General features: G+C 43.3%; 1 protein-coding gene across 1 annotated transcript in view; it reads left to right on the top strand.

Annotated features, from left to right (window-relative positions):
• heatr4 (HEAT repeat containing 4) overlaps positions 1–17,050 on the top strand; it is an 84,681-nt gene extending 67,631 nt beyond the window's left edge. Inside the window, exons 10-12 of the mRNA XM_041214168.1 lie at positions 9,692–9,872; positions 14,253–14,322; positions 16,714–17,050. Coding sequence (XP_041070102.1) covers positions 9,692–9,872; positions 14,253–14,322; positions 16,714–16,907 — 445 coding nt within the window. The 3' untranslated portion in view covers positions 16,908–17,050. The remainder of the gene's footprint in view (positions 1–9,691; positions 9,873–14,252; positions 14,323–16,713) is intronic.
• The last annotated feature ends 1,249 nt before the right edge of the window (positions 17,051–18,299 follow it).

Genomic DNA, 18,299 nt, shown 5'->3' on the forward strand with positions numbered 1-18,299 from the left:
GAAGTTTACAAACTTATGAGTGGCATGGACAGAGTAGATAGAAGCTTTTTCCCAGGATGGAAGAGTCAATTACTAGGGGGTATAGATTTAAGGTGAGAGGAGAAAACTATAGAGGAGTTGGGCGGGGCAAGTTTTTTACGCAGAGGGTAGTGATTGTCTGGACTTCGCTGCCAGAGGAGGTGGTGGAAGCAGGTACGATAGTGATGTTTAAGAGGCAGCTTGACAAATACATGAATAGGATGGGAATAGAGGGATACAGACCCCAGAAGTGCAAAATGTCTTAGTTGACGGGAAATATGATCGGCGAGGGCTGAAGGGCCTGTTCCTGTGCTGTACTTTTCTTTGTTCTTTGTACTCACAATTGCTCAGTGAGGGACAGTACCGAATCTGATTTATCCTCACGGTCAGTTTCTAATAGGGTTGATCTTCTGGGTGACTTTTCTTAGTGGACACATTTAACTTTATTTACAAGGCAGCAGCAGCAACTACATGTATGCATCAAACTCTATAACTGAAGAAGTACTCACTCCTAGAGGTTCTCCGTGCTGCTAACCCATTGGCTTACACAGATCATGTGATCTTACAGCACAATATTATTCTTAAAGCTACAGTCCTACATTTATCAAAACTATAATTACTACAGCTTCACAACTAATTAGGTTCTTTTGAAGTATGATTACTGTTGTAATATGGTAAACACAGCAATCAGTTTGCTCATGGCAAGATCTCCGTTTTTAAGTGCTGATGATTGAAGGATAAATATTGGGCAGGACATTATGGAGAACTCCCTTGCTTTTCTTTGACATAGTGCTATGAATCTTTTACATGCACCCAGGAGGGCCTCATCTGAAAGACAGCATGTCCAACAGCGCAGTACTCCCTCAGTACTGCACTGAGCGTGTTAGCCCGAACTAAGTATCTGGAACAAGACTTGAACCAATGGCCTTCTGTTTAAATTCATCGTTTTGCTGGTTGAGTCAGGACTACGGCAGCTAAGGTGTCAGCCATGAATCAGTTGCTTACACTCATGTCTCTGAGTCCAAAAGTTGTGGGTTCAAGCCCCACTCCAGAGACTGCATGTAATCCAGACTAATGTTCCAGTGCCAGAAATTGACTGGGGCCATAATGCCACTACTGGTAAGTCAGGGAAGGGATTTGTAGAGTTCATGGAAGACTGTTCTATGACTCAGTTTGTAAATCAAGGAAAGCATCTTGGCTTATGAATAACATGTGCCTAAACCCTCAGTATAATGCCAGTGTTGTACTGGAACAGCTTGGCTAGGGGTGTGGCAAGTTCTGGAGCACAAGTCTTCAATACTATTTCTTAAATATTGTCAGGGCCCATAGCCTTTGCACTATCCAGTGCCTTCAGCCATTTCTTGATATCACATGGAGTGAACTGAATTGGCTGAAGACAGGCAACTGTAATGCTGGGACTCCGGAGGAGGCCGAGATGGACCATCCACTCGGCACTTCTGGCTGAAGATTGTAGCGAATGCTTCAGCCTTGTCTTTTGCACTGATGTGCTGGGCTCCCCCATTATTAAGGATGGGAATATTTGTGGAACCTCCTCCTCTAGTGAGTTGTTTAATTGTCCACCACCATTCATAACTAGATGTGGCAGAGCTTAGATCTGATCCATTGACTGTGGGGTTGCTTAGCCCTGTATATCACTTGTTGCTTGCCACGCAAGTAGTCCTGTGTTATAGCTTCACCAGGTTGACACCTCATTTTTAGGTATGCGTGGTGCTGCTTCTGGCATGCCCTCCTGCACTCTTCATTGAACCCTGGTTGATCCCCTGGCTTGATGGTAATGGTAGAGTGGGCGATATGCTGGGTCATGAGGTTACAACTTGTGTTCGAGTACAATTCTGCTGCTGCTGCTGGCCCACAGTACCTCATAGATGCCCAGTCTTGAGTTGCTAGATCTGTTTGAAATCTATCCCATTTAGTACGGTGGTATTTCAACACCACACAATGGAGGGTATCCTCAATGTGATGGAGGGACTTTGTCTCCACAATGACTGTGCGGTGGTCACTTCTATAGATACTGTCATGGACAGATGCATCTGCAGGCAGGTGAAGATGGGGTCAAGTATGTTTTCCCTCTTGTTGGCTCCTTCACTACCTGCCACAAACCCAGTCTAGCAGCCAAGTCCTTTAGGACCCAGACAGCTCATTCAGTAGTGGTGCTACCAAGCCACTCTTGGTAATGAACATCTTCTCAAGGGCAGCTAGGGATGGGTAATAAATGCTGGCCTGGCCAGTGAAGCCCATATCTCATGAATGAATAAGAAAAAAGTCCCCCACCCAGAGTACATGCTGTGCCCTTGCCACTCAAGTGGTGTTCAACATGGAGGAGCACTGATTCATTAGCTGAGGGAGAGTGGCATGTGGTAATCAGAAGGAGGTTTCCTTGCCCATGTTTGATCTGATGCCATGGGACTTCATGGGGTCCGGAGTCGATGTTAAGGACTCCCAGGGCAACTCCCTCCCGACTGTATACCGCCTCTGCTAACATACCCAGGGATGGTGATGGTGGTGTCTGGAACATTATAAGGTATGATTCCGCGAGAATTTCTATGTCAGGCTGTTGCTTGACCAGTCTGTGAGTCAGCTCTCCCAATCTGCTCCTTCTAAAACCGCGACCTCTACCATCTCAAACACAAGCCACACACCGTCCTGACTTGGAACTATATCATCATTCCTTCAATGTCGCTGGGTCCTGGAACTCCCTTCATAACTGCACTACATGACATGAACTGCAGCGATTCAATAAGGCAGCTCACCACCACCTTCTTGAGGGCAGTTAGAGATGGGCAATAAATGCTAGCCTAGCCAGTGACACCCATATCCCATGAAAGAATAAAGTTAAAAAAGCTGATTGGTCTGTAATTCCCTGGACATGTTCTGGGCCCCTTTTAAATATAGGAATTATATGAACAATCTACTAGTCCTCTGAAACTACACCTTTTTCTAACAAACCATTAAATATGTCTAGTAATGCCTCTGCTATCTCTTCTCTAGATTCTTCTAAAATGCATGGTTTCAATCCATCCAGACCAGGATAAAGTTTTGACATCCCATTTTTTTATTCTAAATGCACTTATTCATTGTTCATCTCATCATTCAATGTCATGTCACCTGTTCGATCTCCTTGGCAAAATATTTACTTAATGTTTCTGCCATCTCTCTATCATTACCTGTGTTGTATCCTGTTTATCTCTTAATTCTCCTATTCCCATCAAAGCCTTCCTTTTGTGTTTTGATGTGCCTGTAAAATATTTTGCAATTTTGTTTCACGTTCCTCAATAATTTAATTTCATTGTTCGTTGTTGCCTTCCTAAGTGCTCTTTTTAAACTTCTCTACTATCTTTTCGTGTTCTCTCTTATCATGCCCCCTCTGTATGGCCACCAGATGTCTCAAAGCACTTTACAGCCAATCATTTTGTTTTGAAGTGTAGTCACTGGTGTAATGTAGGAATCACGGCAGCCAATATGCACATAGCAAGCTCCCACAAACAGCAATGTGATAACCAGGTAGATAATAACCATGCAGATGGAGCCTCGATTTAATGTTTCATCAAAAAGACAGGACCTCTGACAATGCAGCACTCCCTCAGTCTTTGTTTTTGTTCTGAAGGCTTGGAGAGTCCCTTAAACCCAGATCCTTATGACCTTATGAGGCAAGAGTGCTAACAACTGGGCCACAGCTGACATTGTATGCCTCTTTTTTAACCCTCAGTTGTTCCCTTATGTCTTTATTCATCCATGGAGCTCCACTAGTGTTTAGCTTTTTCCCTTTTGGTGGAATATATTTTTCCTGTACTCTGAACACCATTTTAAATGTTTCCCACTGTTATTCTACATCGCTGTTTACCAATATTATTGCCCATTTATTTTGCTAAGTTCCATTCTCAGCCCCTCAAAATCAGCTTTTCTCCAATCTATTAACCTGGTTTTCATCATACTTCTGTCCTTCTCTATCATCATCTTAAAGCGTAATATATTAAGGTCACCATTGCCTAGATGTTCCCTACTTTAACTTCTCTTATCTGCTCTGGTTCATTCCGCGTTACTAGATCCAGGAGCAAATCTTGATGGGCTTTTTACATATTGGATTAGAAAGAAGTCCTGTATTATATGAACTCCATTTCCTTATCCCCTTTACCTGCCTTGTCTGACCAGTTAATATCAGGGTAATTGAAATTCCCCAAGATCATTACTCTGTGCTCTTTTACTTAATTCCGTAATTTGTCTGTACATTTCTTCTTCCACCTCCCACTATCAGGTGCTTATTAGAGTGATGGAGCCTTTATTACCTCCTATCTCTATTCATATGAATTATATTTTTGCCTTGCTGAAAGCCGTGTCCCATATTTCTATTTCCATGACGTTATTCCTAATAAGAACAGCTACTCCGCCTTTCCATTTTCTCCCTCTATCTTTTCTAAATATGTTATACCCTGCAATGTTTAATTCCCAGTCCTGATTTTTCTGTAGCCACATGTCAGTAATCCCTACCATGATTGGTTCCTCCCAATGCAAGATTGCCTCCAACTCCCACGTTTTATTATGGACACTGTGTGCATTGCTGCACTGACATTTTAATTTATTTTTAATAGGGTTCACTTTGTCTTTTTAGACACCTGTTCTGTAATTCTATGTATTCCCTTGCCATGAATGTCGTCCCTTCCTTTAATTCTTTCCTATGCTCTCCTGTCCAGTTTTATGTACGTTTAGGTTGCTTACGTTTGTTCCCTCCCCTCTTAATAGTTTAAGCTGATACAAAGCTAATGAAGATAGTAGATTCTTAAACCCAAACAGGCAAATTTAAATGCACTTAGGAGTTGGGCAGAAGCAGCATTTCAGTGAGTGAATGGTCAATCTATGGAAAAGGCTCCCTAAGAAGATGTTGGAAACAGTAGTGATTCATTTAAATGTGTATTGGATGGATTACTATCAGAAAATTATATTTTGGGATCCAGTATATAAGTAATTGGCAGATGGCTTTAAGTCTATAGTTCCCAAAACTCTCTGAGGTTTTCCTCTCTTCACATCCAGGTCTCTTGTAGACTCATGGATTAAGATTGATGACAATGATCATATGACTTTAAGCTAATTGGCAAAAGAAGCAATGGAGACATGAAGAGAAACTTTTTCATGCAGTGAGCTGTTAAGATCTGAAATGCATTGCCTGAGAGTGTGGTGGAGGCAGTTTTAATCGAGGTGTTCAAGAGGGAATTGGATTGTTATCTGAAAAAGAAGAATGTGCAGGATTAAGGGAGAAGGTGGGCAGTGGCACCAGGTAAGTGGCTCATTCAGAGAGCTGGTGCAGACACAATGGACTGAAAGGCCGCCTCCTGTGCTGTAACAAGTCAGTGATTCTATGATGATCAGAACGGTGGAAAGTGAACTTGATGAACGTTGGTCTGTTTTCATCTGGCAATTCCTGTGTTTGTTATTCTGGTGTGGATTGTTTTTGGTGGACATGAGATGATTGCCTTTAAATATTTTCTTTGTTTACCATACAAATCCAGTGTATGAGGGTAAAACATGGAACTGAGTGTGAGAGTAAAACATGGGACAGTCAGTTTGTGAAGGGATAAAATACGGGACAGTCAGTGTGTGATGGGGTAAAACGCGGAACTGTCAGTGTGAGAAGGGGTAAAACGCAGGACAGTCAGTATGTGAAGGGTAAAACAAGGGACTGTCAGTGTGTGAAGGGTTATTTAAACAGGAAAAGTGTAGGTAAGTTGACGGTTGGTCCCCTAGAGAGTGAGAATGGAGAGTTAATAGAAGATAATAAGGAAATGGTGAATAAAATGAACAGATATAAAAACAAAAAAACTGCGGATGCTGGAAATCCAAAACAAAAACAGAATTACCTGGAAAAACTCAGCAGGTCTGGCAGCATCGGCGGAGAAGAAAAGAATTGACGTTTCGAGTCCTCATGACCCTTCGACAGAACGTCAGTTCTGTCGAAGGGTCATGAGGACTCGAAACGTCAACTCTTTTCTTCTCCACCGATGCTGCCAGACCTGCTGAGTTTTTCCAGGTAATTCTGTTTTTGTTGTGTAAAATGAACAGATAGTTTGCTTCTGTCTTCACTATAGAGGATACATAAAAACATTCCCGTAATAGCTGTAAATCAGAAGGTGGAGGGGAGAGAGAAACTTGGTGAAATTACAATCACTAGGGGAGCGGTATTGAGCAAATTGGTGGAGTTGCGGACTGACAAGCCTCTGGGTCCAGATTCTGGAAAGGTTCCATCAGACCGGCAAGTAGCAAATAAAGCCCCTCTTTTCAAGAAGGGAAGGAGGCAGAAAACATGAAACTATAGGCCAGTTAACTTGACATGTGTCGTGGGGAAGGTCATAGAGTCATAGAGTTTCACAGAACGGAAAGAGGCCCTTCAGCCCATTGAGTCCACGCCAGTCATCAAGTCCCTATCTATTCTAATCCCATTTTAAAGCACTTGGTCTGTAGCCCTGTACGCTATAGCATTTCAAGTGTTCATCTGAATACTTCTTAAATGTTGTAAGGGTTACCTTTCAGGTAGTGAGTTCCAGAAACCGCCTTCCCCACCACCCTCTGGGTGAAAAAATGTTTAATCAAATCCCCTCTAAACCTTCTGCCCCTTCCCTTAAATCTATTCCCCCTGGTTATTGACCCCTCCACTAAGGGGAAAGGTTTCTTCCTATCTACCCTATCCATGCCCCTCATAATTTTGTACACCTCAATTAGGTCCCCCTTTAGCCTTCTCTGCTCTAAGGAAAATAACCCCAGCCTATCTAGTCTATCTTCATGGCTGAAATGCTCTAGCCCAGGCAACATCCTGGTGAATCTCCTTTGCACCCTCTCCAGTGCAATCACATCCTTCCTATAGTGTGGCGACCAAATATGCACACAGTACTCCAGCTGTGGATTAACTAACACTTTATACAGCTCTATCATAACTGCCCTGTTCTTGTACTCAATGTCTCGACTAATAAAGGCAAGTATCCCATATGCCTTCTTAACCACCTTATCTATCTGTCCTGCTGCCTTCAAGGATCAATGGACATGCACACCAAGGTCCCTCTGATCCTCTGTGCTTCCTAGGGTCCTACCATTCATCATGTACTCCCTTGCCTTGTTGGTCCTCCCAAAATGCATCACCTCACACTTTTCAGGATTAAATTCCATTTGCCACTGTTCTGCCCATCTGACCAGCCCATCTATATCATCCTGTAATCTAAGGCTTTCCTCCCCACTATTTACCACATCACCAATTTTCGTGTCATCTGCGAACTTACTGATTATACCTTCTACATTCAGTCTAGATCATTAATGTATACTACAAACAGCAAAGGACCCAGCACAGAACCCTGCGGTATACTAGTGGACACAGGCTTCCAGTCACAAAACCAATCTTCGACTATCACCCTCTGCCTCCTGTCACTCAGCCAATTTTGGATCCAATTTGCCAAATTGTCCTGGATCCATGGGCTCTTACCTTCTTTACCAGTCTCCCATGGAAGATCTTGTCAAAAGCCTTACTGAAATCCATGGAGACTACATCAACTACACTACCCTCATCTACACACCTAGTTAGATCCTCGAGAAATTCAATTAAATTTGTTAGACATGACCTCCCCCTGACAAAGCCATGATGACTATCCTTGATTAATCCTAGGCTTTCCAAGTGGAGATTAATTCTGTCCCTCAGAAGTTTTTCCAGAAGTTTCCCTACCACTGATGTTAGACTCACTGGCCTATAGTTCCCAGGTTTATTCTGCCACCCCTCTTAAATAATGGTACCACATTAGCTGTCCTCCAGCCCTCTGGCACCTCTCCTGTAGCCAGAAAGGATTTGAAAATTAATGTCAGAGCCCCTGCAATCTGTGCCCTTGCCTCCCACAGCAGCCTGGGATACATCTCATTTGGGCCTGGGGATTTATCCACTTTTAAGCCTGCTAAAACCGTTAATACATCCTCCCTCTCAATGCTAATTTGTTCGAGTATATCACAGTCCCCCTCCCTGATTTTTATACCTACATTGTCCTTCTCTATAGTGAACACAGATGTAAAATACTAATTTAATACCTCACCTACATCTTCCAGCTCCTCATGCAGATTGCCACTTTGGTCCCTAATGGGCCCTACTTTTTCCCTGGTTATCCTTTTCACTCTCCTTAATTCTTTTTTAAGTAACACCCTGCACTTTCTATACTTCTCTAGGGCTTCTATTTTGAGCCCTTGGTATCTACTGTAAGCTTCCCTTTTTTCCCTTATCCAATCCTGTTCATTCCTCGATATCCAGGGTTCTTTGAGCTTGTTGGTCGCACCCTTCACCTTTACAGGAACAAGTTGGCCTTGCACTCTCACTATTTCCTTTTTGAATGATTTTCCTACAAATAGCTGCTCCCAGTCCACTTTGGCCAGATCCTGTCTTATCATATTAAAATCGGCCTTCCCCCAACTCAGAATCTTTATTTCCGGTATATCTTTGTCCTTTTCATTAACTACCTTAAATCTTACTGAGTTATGGTCACTATCACCGAAATGCTCCCGCAATGACACTTCTACCACTTGCCCAGCTTCGTTCCCTAAAACTAAGTCCGGCATCTCTTATAGGACTTTCTACATGCTGGCTTAAAAAGCTCTCCTGGATACATTTTAAGAATTCCGCCCCCTCCAAGCCTTTCACCATTTGTCTACCCCAGTTAATATTGGGGAAGTTGAAATTCCCTACTATTATTACCCTCTTATTTTTGCACTTCTCTGAGATTTGCCAACAAATCTGCCCTTCTATCTCTCCCTGACTGTTTGGGAGTCTATAGTACACTCCCAGCAATGTGACTGTCCCCTTTTTGCTTTTAAGTTCTACCCATATGGCCTCATTTGAGATAAGGCAGTGGCACAGGTGGGGAGGTAGTAGCATAGTGGTATTGTACTGGACGAGTATTCCAGAGACCCGGGTTAATGCTCTTGGAGGCCTGGGTTCGAATCCCACCACAGTGGGGAAATTTGATCCAATAAAAACTGGATGACTGTGAAACCATTGCTGATTGTTGTAAAAACCCACCTGGTTCAGTACCCTTTAGGGAAGGAAATCTGATATCCTTTCCTGGTCTGTGACTCCAGACTGCAGTCTGATTGACTTTTAAATGCCCTCTGATGGGCATTAAATGCTAGCCTAGCCAGCAATACCCAAATCCCATGAATGAATAAAAAAAGAACCTTCCCTCCTTATTGCAGTAATTGGCTCCTTGATCAATATTGCAGCACCACCACCACCACCCCCATGAGAATGTAGAACGAGAAACACAAACAGATCAGCCATGATCTTATTGAATGGCAGAGCAGGCTCAAGGGACCGAATGGCCTACTTCTGCTTCTGTTTCATTTGTTCAGGACTATGAGAAGGGTAAAACATGGGGCCGTCAGTGTGTGAAGGGTAAAACGTGGGACTAGCAGTATGAGAGGGGTAAAAGGCAAGACCACCAGTGCATGCGGGGTAAAAGGCGGGACTGTCATGAGGAGTGTAGGGTGGGAAACGGGGGACTGTCAGTGTGAAGGGTAAAAAGTGGCATGTCTGTGTTTGTGGAGTAAAACAAGGGATTGTGTTTGAGGGATAAAAGATGGGATTATCAGTGTGTGAGGGGTAAAACAGAGGGACATTGTAATGTGTAGCCTTATGTTGCAGGGAGAGATTGGAGAAAGGGGATTGCAGGACCCGAATCGAGGCCTTGTCATGCATTGGTCAGCTCGGTGTGATGACTGGAAAACTGATGCCCAGCTTCCTAGAGTGTTTCAAAGACGATTTCATTGGTGTACGGAGAGAGGCATGTCTGACAGCTGGTTTGCTGAGGATAAAAGATGAGAAGGTATGAACAATGCTACATTACTCTCAAGTACTGTCCTCACAAACCTGGAGTCTTTAATAGTGATTGGAGCAGGATTTGTAGCTGATTTTTCCTTCCCCACCCACAGGCATACAAGGATAGAAAGCTGATTTGACCACAAATAGTTAAAATTGGACTTGTGAGCCAACAGCCTAAACACTCTGAAACAAGATATTTATACATTGTTAAAAATTTGAACATGTCATGGATTTGCTTCCCACGCTACATCATGTCACTTGGATTTTCGGTCACTGTTCTATCATTTCCCATCCTAAGTGGCTGTTTCAACTATCACAACGTAGTGCAGGCTCTGGCCACTAAGAGGCTCTGTGGAGTGAGTTCTGAATTTTTCTCTGAGCTCTAATGCCGCCTTACACATGAAAAAAAAGTGGGTGATGTCACTGGCAATTTCTATTTTTGTGTGACAGGAAAAGCTTATAATGGGATGTCTATTTTTTCTTTCCGTTTAATGGCCACCTGAGATATCAAGTTGAGAAATAAAGTACCTCCTGCAATGGATCTTAGTGGACAGGTTGATGTAATGTGTTCCATGAGGTCTCCTGGCCATAATCGCCCTTTGGGCCATCCCCCATCTTCCACTATGGAACAGTTGGTCGCATCATCTGCATCCTAAGTGGATTCAGTTGAACACTGTCCACTCTCTTCAAGAGGAGTTGGAGCCAGACACATCTGCTGTTGGGTCAGTGGAGAGAGGTTAGTTTTTTTATGCTGCATGTGTGGATATGGGTTGATATGAGCTGCATCAATATTAGCTGCTGTTTCCTAGAATGGCTGGCATGATTCTAAGTGCTTTCTCAGTGAATTTTTCAAGTCTTCATGAATGGGAAGGTTGGTGTTCTTCATGACTATTTTCATGGAACAGCATGGCATCTTGCCAAATGGCAAGTGGGAAATGTGGAAAAGCACCAGAAACCAATCAGTTGGACTTTGACCATGAGTAGAACCATGAGGCAGAGCAATATTCTGAAGCAGAATAAATTAGGGCCACTGTTAAGGTGCAAAGTGTCTGGTCTGTGCTTTCCTCGTGACATCCCAGCGAGTTTCCAGATCATTTTTGCCTTGTTTTTACTTTTTGGTCAGTGTTGATAAGATGAGGCTGATGGGTGGGAGTTCTGTCCAGGATGACAATTAATTATTTTCAAGGCGTTCATGGGTAAGCCACTTCCACAGAAGGAAGTGTTGAATTCTTTCCTAGTGATGTTATTGTTCAGTTGCAATGTAACTGTCTTGTCTGGATTGGGGTGGAGGCGGCAGATCTGGAAGTCACATTCCAGTTGGCCTAGATCACTTCAGAGCATCCTACTTGTTCCATGTAAAGTCTGTGTCAACAGTGCCCAGTCATCAACATAGATGAACCTCTGAGATTCAGTGCAGCATATATCCATCGTATGGATATTGAAAAAGGCTGGTGCCCTGTGGCAGACAGTTATTGAGTGTCTGTGTTTGGCTGGTTTCTTGTCAACAAGATAGCTGTGGAACTTACAGTTGCTCATTAGAATGTTGATAACCCTCAGAGCTCCATGGCATTAAATGATTGTTGAAAAACTTCAGTAGCAGGCTTTCATACTAGCTAGTGTTGTATACTGATGATAAGTTTATGAAAGCAGCTCTAGTCTTCAACCTCCATGTAGACTGTAGACAGAATGGTGGTGGGATGTTAGCTTTTGGGATCCTGGATTTGGGATGGTAATGACTTTGGAATGGTGCTACACTTCCAGTATCATTGCAATGTCAAGGATATTGTAGGCGACTTTGGCAAGTCACATCTCTCCATTTGGGCCTTGATTCTTGAGGAATCCTGGTTAGGTATCATTGATCCCAATGACCTCCCAAGAAGTGCTGGCTGTCAGCACTGTGCACATCTTTTGGGTGGTGAAGGTAGCCATAAAGGTGGGTGGTTTCTTGCAGTGAGAGCTTGAGCAACCTTCTCATTTTACATTTGTTTTTGGTGGTAGTTGCCAGCTTTGAGTTTTTTGGAGGCAGGTCACTGGTATCTGCACTGATCTTTGGCACCTTGTGTCCTGGCAATGAGGCAGCTCCAAGCAGGTGAGGCAAATTTCAGGGCTTCTTGCTGGAACGTGAGAAATCCAGGTTATCAATGGTTTCTCCCCATCACGTTAATCTGCCTTTGTGTAGGGAATCCATGAATGCTGTTGCTACACCTGGGTCTTGAGTGATATTAAACTGAGTCATAATAAAAACAGGAAATTCTGGAACTGTCAGCACGTCAGGCAGCACCTGTGAGAAGTGAAATAGAGTTAATTTTTCATGTCAATGACCTTTCATCGTACCTGGGAAAGGTTAGAAATGTAATAGGTTGTAAGCAAGTGAAAGGTAGGGGGCAGAGGGTGATAGAAAGAACAAAAGGTGATAGAGAGGAAGACAGGAAAGATTAAATGGTGCAGGGCCAAAGGGAGTGGTAATGGACAAGTAAAGAAACAGTGGATGTATTGGAGATGGACTATGTGAAGGTGAGGGAAGGGTACCAAATTGGAACCAAATTGAGGAAATTTTCCTGTTCAGGGCAAGAGCTGGAAATGGCACCAATTAAATCATCAATGTACCAGAAAAAGAAGTGAGGAAGGAGCCCTGAGTAGGACTGGAACAAGGAAAGTTCCAAGTATCTCAAAAAAAGGCAGGCAAAGCTAGGATCCATGCGACCCCCATAGCTGCCCCCTTTATTTAGAGGAAAAGAGTGGAGTTGAAGGCAAAGTTGTTCAATGTGAGAACAGGAAGGCAGTGGTGGACAGAGACTGTTTGGACCTCCATTCAAGGAAGAATTGGAGAACTGTCAGACCATCTAGATGGAGAGAGAATTGACATCCATAGTGAAGTGGAGTTGATTAGGGCCAGGAAACTGGAAATTGTTAAAAGTGGTGGAGGGGATCAGAAGAGTCATGGATGTTATTGGGAAGAGTCTGGACAAGAGAAAGTAAGAGTCAAGATAGGAAAACCTCATTTAGTGGGGCAAGAATAGATGGAAATGATAGGTCTACTAGGGCAGTCCTGCTTGTGATCTTAGAAAGGAGGCTGAAGTGGGATTTTGGGGGTTAGGGGACTGAGGTTGGAGGATAGGGGTAGTTCTTCAGAAGAGATGAGATCAGTGGCGGTGGCAGTACTCTCTCACTCTCCTGGGACCTGTACATCACATATTATTTCCTGTAGACATGCGGGATACTTTTACCGGCCCCCACTTTCTGCAGTTGAGCAAAATGTGGGTGAGGAAAGCTTTTAAGGATCATCCAGGAGGAGGAGGGGCAGCGAGCCTTCATAATTCAAAATAATATTAAGTTTGGATGGAGCAAATAGGGAGAAGCTGTTTCTAATTTTCCAAGGAAAATTTCTAGGAAAATTAGTAAGCACATTTTTAAGAGAATTGGCTAAAGATCCAGAGGGGAGATGCAGAGAACTTTTTTACACAGTGTGTTATGATCTAGAATGCTTGAAAGGATAGTAGAGGCAGAATGCTTGAAAGCATAGTAGAGGCAGATTCAATAGTAACTTTTAAAAGAGAATTGGATATATAGTTGAAAAGGATAAAAATGTAGAACTGTGGAGAAAGAATTGGGGTGTAGGGGGAAAGGTAATGGAACTACACTTTCAAAGAGCCAGCACTGACATGATGGAGCATATGACCTCCTTCTGTGCTGAATCAAAGTCATTTTGCTGTGATGTTTTTGGATTCTGCTACAATATTAGCTTTATCCAGCTCAGGCTATGTTACGTGCAGAATGAATCAATTATTAACAGGTCTCGTATCCAATAATTAACAGGCCTAGTATCTGCTTATGAATGGAACTGGTATTGAATAATTAATGAACCAGAATCTGGTCTCAAACACACAATGGACAGCATCTAACCTCTATTCCATGCAGCTAAACTTCATTTGTATCAGAGATGAGCTTGCATACCTGATGCTTTCAGTAAGTGAAGCCATTGCTTTGTCTGGTATTGAGTCGTACAGAACACAAACAACACCTGCCTGTGCCAAATGACCTTATCTCATCTGGGGTGGCAGTAGGAATGCTACAATTAACTTCCACGTCCTGGGCTGAAGAAGAGAAAAAGAGCCAGCCTTTCAGATCTTGATTAGTTTCTGATGACTCTTGGGATCAATGAGGAGGGGCAGTCAGGGTTCACGATTCTAATTCCCATTTAGTGTTTCCAGTTGGAACATTTGAAGGGAGTCGTCCTTCCATGTTGGATGAGCTTGCCAACATCCACTGTTGGGCCAAGGGAGCTGCTTACCATCAAGAGCCAGGGCCGTGAGGAAAGGGAGAAAAATTAGGAGGGACAGAGAAAACCACAAGTATGTTGAGCAGCTGTGTGTGTCATCTACAGGTCCTTAATCATCTGGTGCACCTGATGCAGTCGGACCACATCTGGAAAATCAGAGCCTACGCAATCAAGGGTAGGTGTCTTCATTTCCCCTTACAGATGGTCATAACATGTGGAAAGTTAGCTTCATCATTCAATTAAATACTTGTTTCCCATGTGCTTCGAATGTCTGTCTGTACAACTCTCTAATGGTCTATAATTTCCAGGGTTAACTTTCCAATGGGTCTGTAATTTGGACGGGTGACTCTCCATTGGGTCTATAATTCCCGGGGATGAATCTCCAAGGGATCTATAATTCCCAGGTAAAAACAAAAAACGAAAAACTGCGGATGCTGGAAATACAAAACAAAAACAGAATTACCTGGAAAAACTCAGCAGGTCTGGCAGCATCGGCGGAGAAGAAAAGAGTTGATGTTTCGAGTCCTCATGACCCTTCGACAGAACTAGGCGAATCCCAGGAAGGGGTGAAATATAAGCTGGTTTAAGGTGGTGGGGGGGCTGGGGTTGGGTGGGGGGAGAGAAGTGGAGGGGGGTGGTGTGGTTGTAGGCAAAAGCAGTGATAGAAGCAGATCATCAAAAGATGTCACAGACAGCAGAACAAAAGAACACATAGGTGTCGAAGTTGGTGATATTATCTAAACGAACGTGCTAATTAAGAATGGATGGTAGGGCACTCAAGGTATAGCTCTAGTGGCTTGCTGCATTGTTCCAGTGAAGCCCAACGCAAACTGGAGGAACAACACCTCATCTTCCGACTAGGCACTTTACAGCCTTCCGGACTGAATATTGAATTCAACAACTTTAGGTCTTGACCTCCCCTCTCGATCCCCACCCCCTTTCTGTTTCTTCCCCCTTCCTTTTGTTTTTTTCCAATAAATTATATAGATTTTTCTTTTTCCCACCTATTTCCATTATTTTAAAATATTTTTAAATCTTTTATGCTCCCCCCACCCCCACTAGAGCTATACCTTGAGTGCCCTACCATCCATTCTTAATTAGCACATTCGTTTAGATAATATCACCAACTTCGACACCTATGTGTTCTTTTGTTCTGCTGTCTGTGACATCTTTTGATGATCTGCTTCTATCACTGCTTTTGCCTACAACCACACCACCCCCCTCCACTTCTCCCTCCCCACCCAACCCCAGCCCCCCCACCACCTTAAACCAGCTTATATTTCACCCCTTCCTGGGATTCGCCTAGTTCTGTCGAAGGGTCATGAGGACTCTAAACGTCAACTCTTTTCTTCTCCACCGATGCTGCCAGACCTGCTGAGTTTTTCCAGGTAATTCTGTTTTTGTTTTATAATTCCCAGGTGTTGCTTTCTGATGGTCTGATGTGACTCACTGTAGGAGAATATCAGAATTACAAGCAGGAATAGCCTTTTGGTCCCTCAAGTCTGCTCCGCCATTCGATAAGGGCATGACTGATCTGATTGTGGTCTCGATTCCACTTACCTGTCTGCCCCTCATAACCCTTGACTCCCTTGTCGATCAAAATCTACCTAACTCAACCTTGAATATATTCAATGACCCAGCCTTTACTGCTCTCCGGGAAGAGAATTCCACCAATGACCCTCTGAGAAAACAAAATTCTCATCTTAGTCTTAAATAGGAGACCCTACTTTTGGACTGTGTACCCTAGTTCTAGACCCTTCCACAAGGGGAAATATCCTTTCTGTCAAGTCCCCTCAGAAAATAAGATCTCCTCTCATTCTTCTAAACTCCAATGCATAAAGACCCAACCTGCTCAACCTTTCCTCATAAAGTAACCCTTTCATCCCAGGAATCAGTCAAGTGAACCTTCTCTGAACAGCTTCCAATGCAATTATATCCTTAAGTAAGGAGACCAAAACTGTGCATAGTACTCCGGATGTGGTCTCACCAAGTACAGCTTTAGCAGTACTTTCCTACTTTTGTACTCAATTCCCCTTGCAATAAACGCTAACATTCCATTTGCCTTCCTAATCACTTGCTGTACATGCATTCTAACTTTTTGTGATTCATGTACCAGATCCCCCTGAGTTCTGCAGCCTCTCTCCATTTAAATAAAATACTGCTTTTCTATTCTTCCTGACAAGGTGCACAAGTTCACATTTTCCCACATTATGTTTCATCAGTCAAATTTTTGCTCACTCACTTAACTTATCTAAATCCATTTGTGGTATGTTTATATCCAATTGACAATTTACTTTCCTGCCTATCTTTGTGTTATCGGCAAATTTAGCTACCATAGATTCGGTCCCTTCATCCAAATCATTGATATAGATTGTAAATAATTGAGGCTCCAGCACTGACCTCTGTGGAACTCCACAGTTTGCCAATCTAAAAGTGACCTGAAAAGGAGAGTTGATCTGAGGTGTTTGATGTGAGTGATGTTATTTGGTATTGAGACCAAGTTTCTGATGTCCTCCATTTTTTTTTTAACATGTTGATTCACCAAACCTGAACCCTGATGGAATAGCTTTAGGATCCATTGGTCATGTGACTGAGCAACTGAAGAATTTGCTCCTGTGGGCACTTCATTACGAGCAAGAGCCTGGCATCCGAATGGAAGCCTGCAACAGTATTGTCTCCCTGAACTTGAGAGATGCTAACACGCAGAATATTTTGAGAGAGCAGCTTCTGGTGGAGCTTAACCCACTTGTCCGGGAGTAAGTTGATGAGCTGCGGCTATCGGTGCAGTGAGAACTGTGGATTGCACATAATCCTGAACTCAACAGGCAACAACAAACTCAGTCACCTTACAGCTACAACATCTTTATAACAGCCAAGAGGAACTCACCATAACCTTCCGGGAAGCTGGCTTACTGGACTTGGTGACAGTCAAGTATACCAGGACAGTTACACATTTGTGTGCTTGTATATCTGTTTAGTACTTGCATATTTGTTTCTGCATTTAGCTTTGTGTATCATTATGTCTGTGTGTGTTTATATATCTATCTGTTTGTTTGTATATGTATGCATGTTTGTACACCTGTGCCTGTCTGCGTTCATCTATTGAGTTACATTGAGCGTACAACACAGAAACAGGCCATTTGGCCCAAGTTGACATTTATGCACACACACATACATTTTGGTATGCTTTTTCTTTCACTTTTATGTTTAGTTGTTTTTATACTCTTTCAAGGGATTTGGGTGTCACTGACTAGGACAGTATTTGTCATCCATCCCGAATTGCCCTTGAGAAGGTGTTGGTGAGCCGCTGCCTTGAACTGCTGCAATTGGTCATGTGGTGTAGGCACAGCACAGTGTTGTTAGAGAGGGAGTTCCAGGATTTCGACCCAGCAGCAGTGAAGGAACAACAATGTACTTCCAAGTCAGGATGGTGTGTGGCTTGGAGAGGAACTTGAAGGTGGTGGTGTTCTCATACATCTGCTGCCCTTGTCTTTCTAGAAGTCATGGGCTTGGAAGGTGCTGTCTAAGGAGCCTTTGTGAATTGCTGCAGTGCTTCTTGTAGATGTTATACACTGCTGCCACTGTGCGTTGTTGGTGGGAGGAGTCAGTTTAAGGGGATGGATGAGGTGCCAATCAAGCAGGTTGCTTTGTCTTAGATGGCATTGATTGTCTTGAGTGTTGTTGACACTGCACCCACCCAGGGAAGTGGAGAGTATCCATTGCCTCTTGGCTTGTGCCTTGTAGATGGTGGACAGGTTGTGGAGAGTTGGGAGGTGAGTTACTCTCTGCAGAATTCCCAGCCTCTGATCTGCTCTTGTAGCCACCGTATTTATTGCTGGTCCAGTTGAGTTTTTCGTTAATGTTAACCTTCAGGATGTTGAAAGTCATAGATTCAGCGATGGTAATGCCGTTGAATGTCAAGGGGAGATGGTTAGATTCTTTCTTGTTGGAGATGGTCATTGCCTGGCACTAGTGTGGCGCGAATGTTACTTGTCACTTGCCAAGCTTGAATGTTATTCACAGAGATAAAAACAATAAACTGCGGATGCTGGAAATCCAAAATAAAAACAGAATTACCTGGAAAAGCTCAGCAGGTCTGGCAGCATCGGCGGAGAAGAACAAAGTTGACGTTTTGAGTCCTCATGACCCTTC

Source organism: Carcharodon carcharias, chromosome 20 (assembly GCF_017639515.1).
Source record: "Carcharodon carcharias isolate sCarCar2 chromosome 20, sCarCar2.pri, whole genome shotgun sequence".
NCBI lineage: Eukaryota > Metazoa > Chordata > Chondrichthyes > Lamniformes > Lamnidae > Carcharodon > Carcharodon carcharias.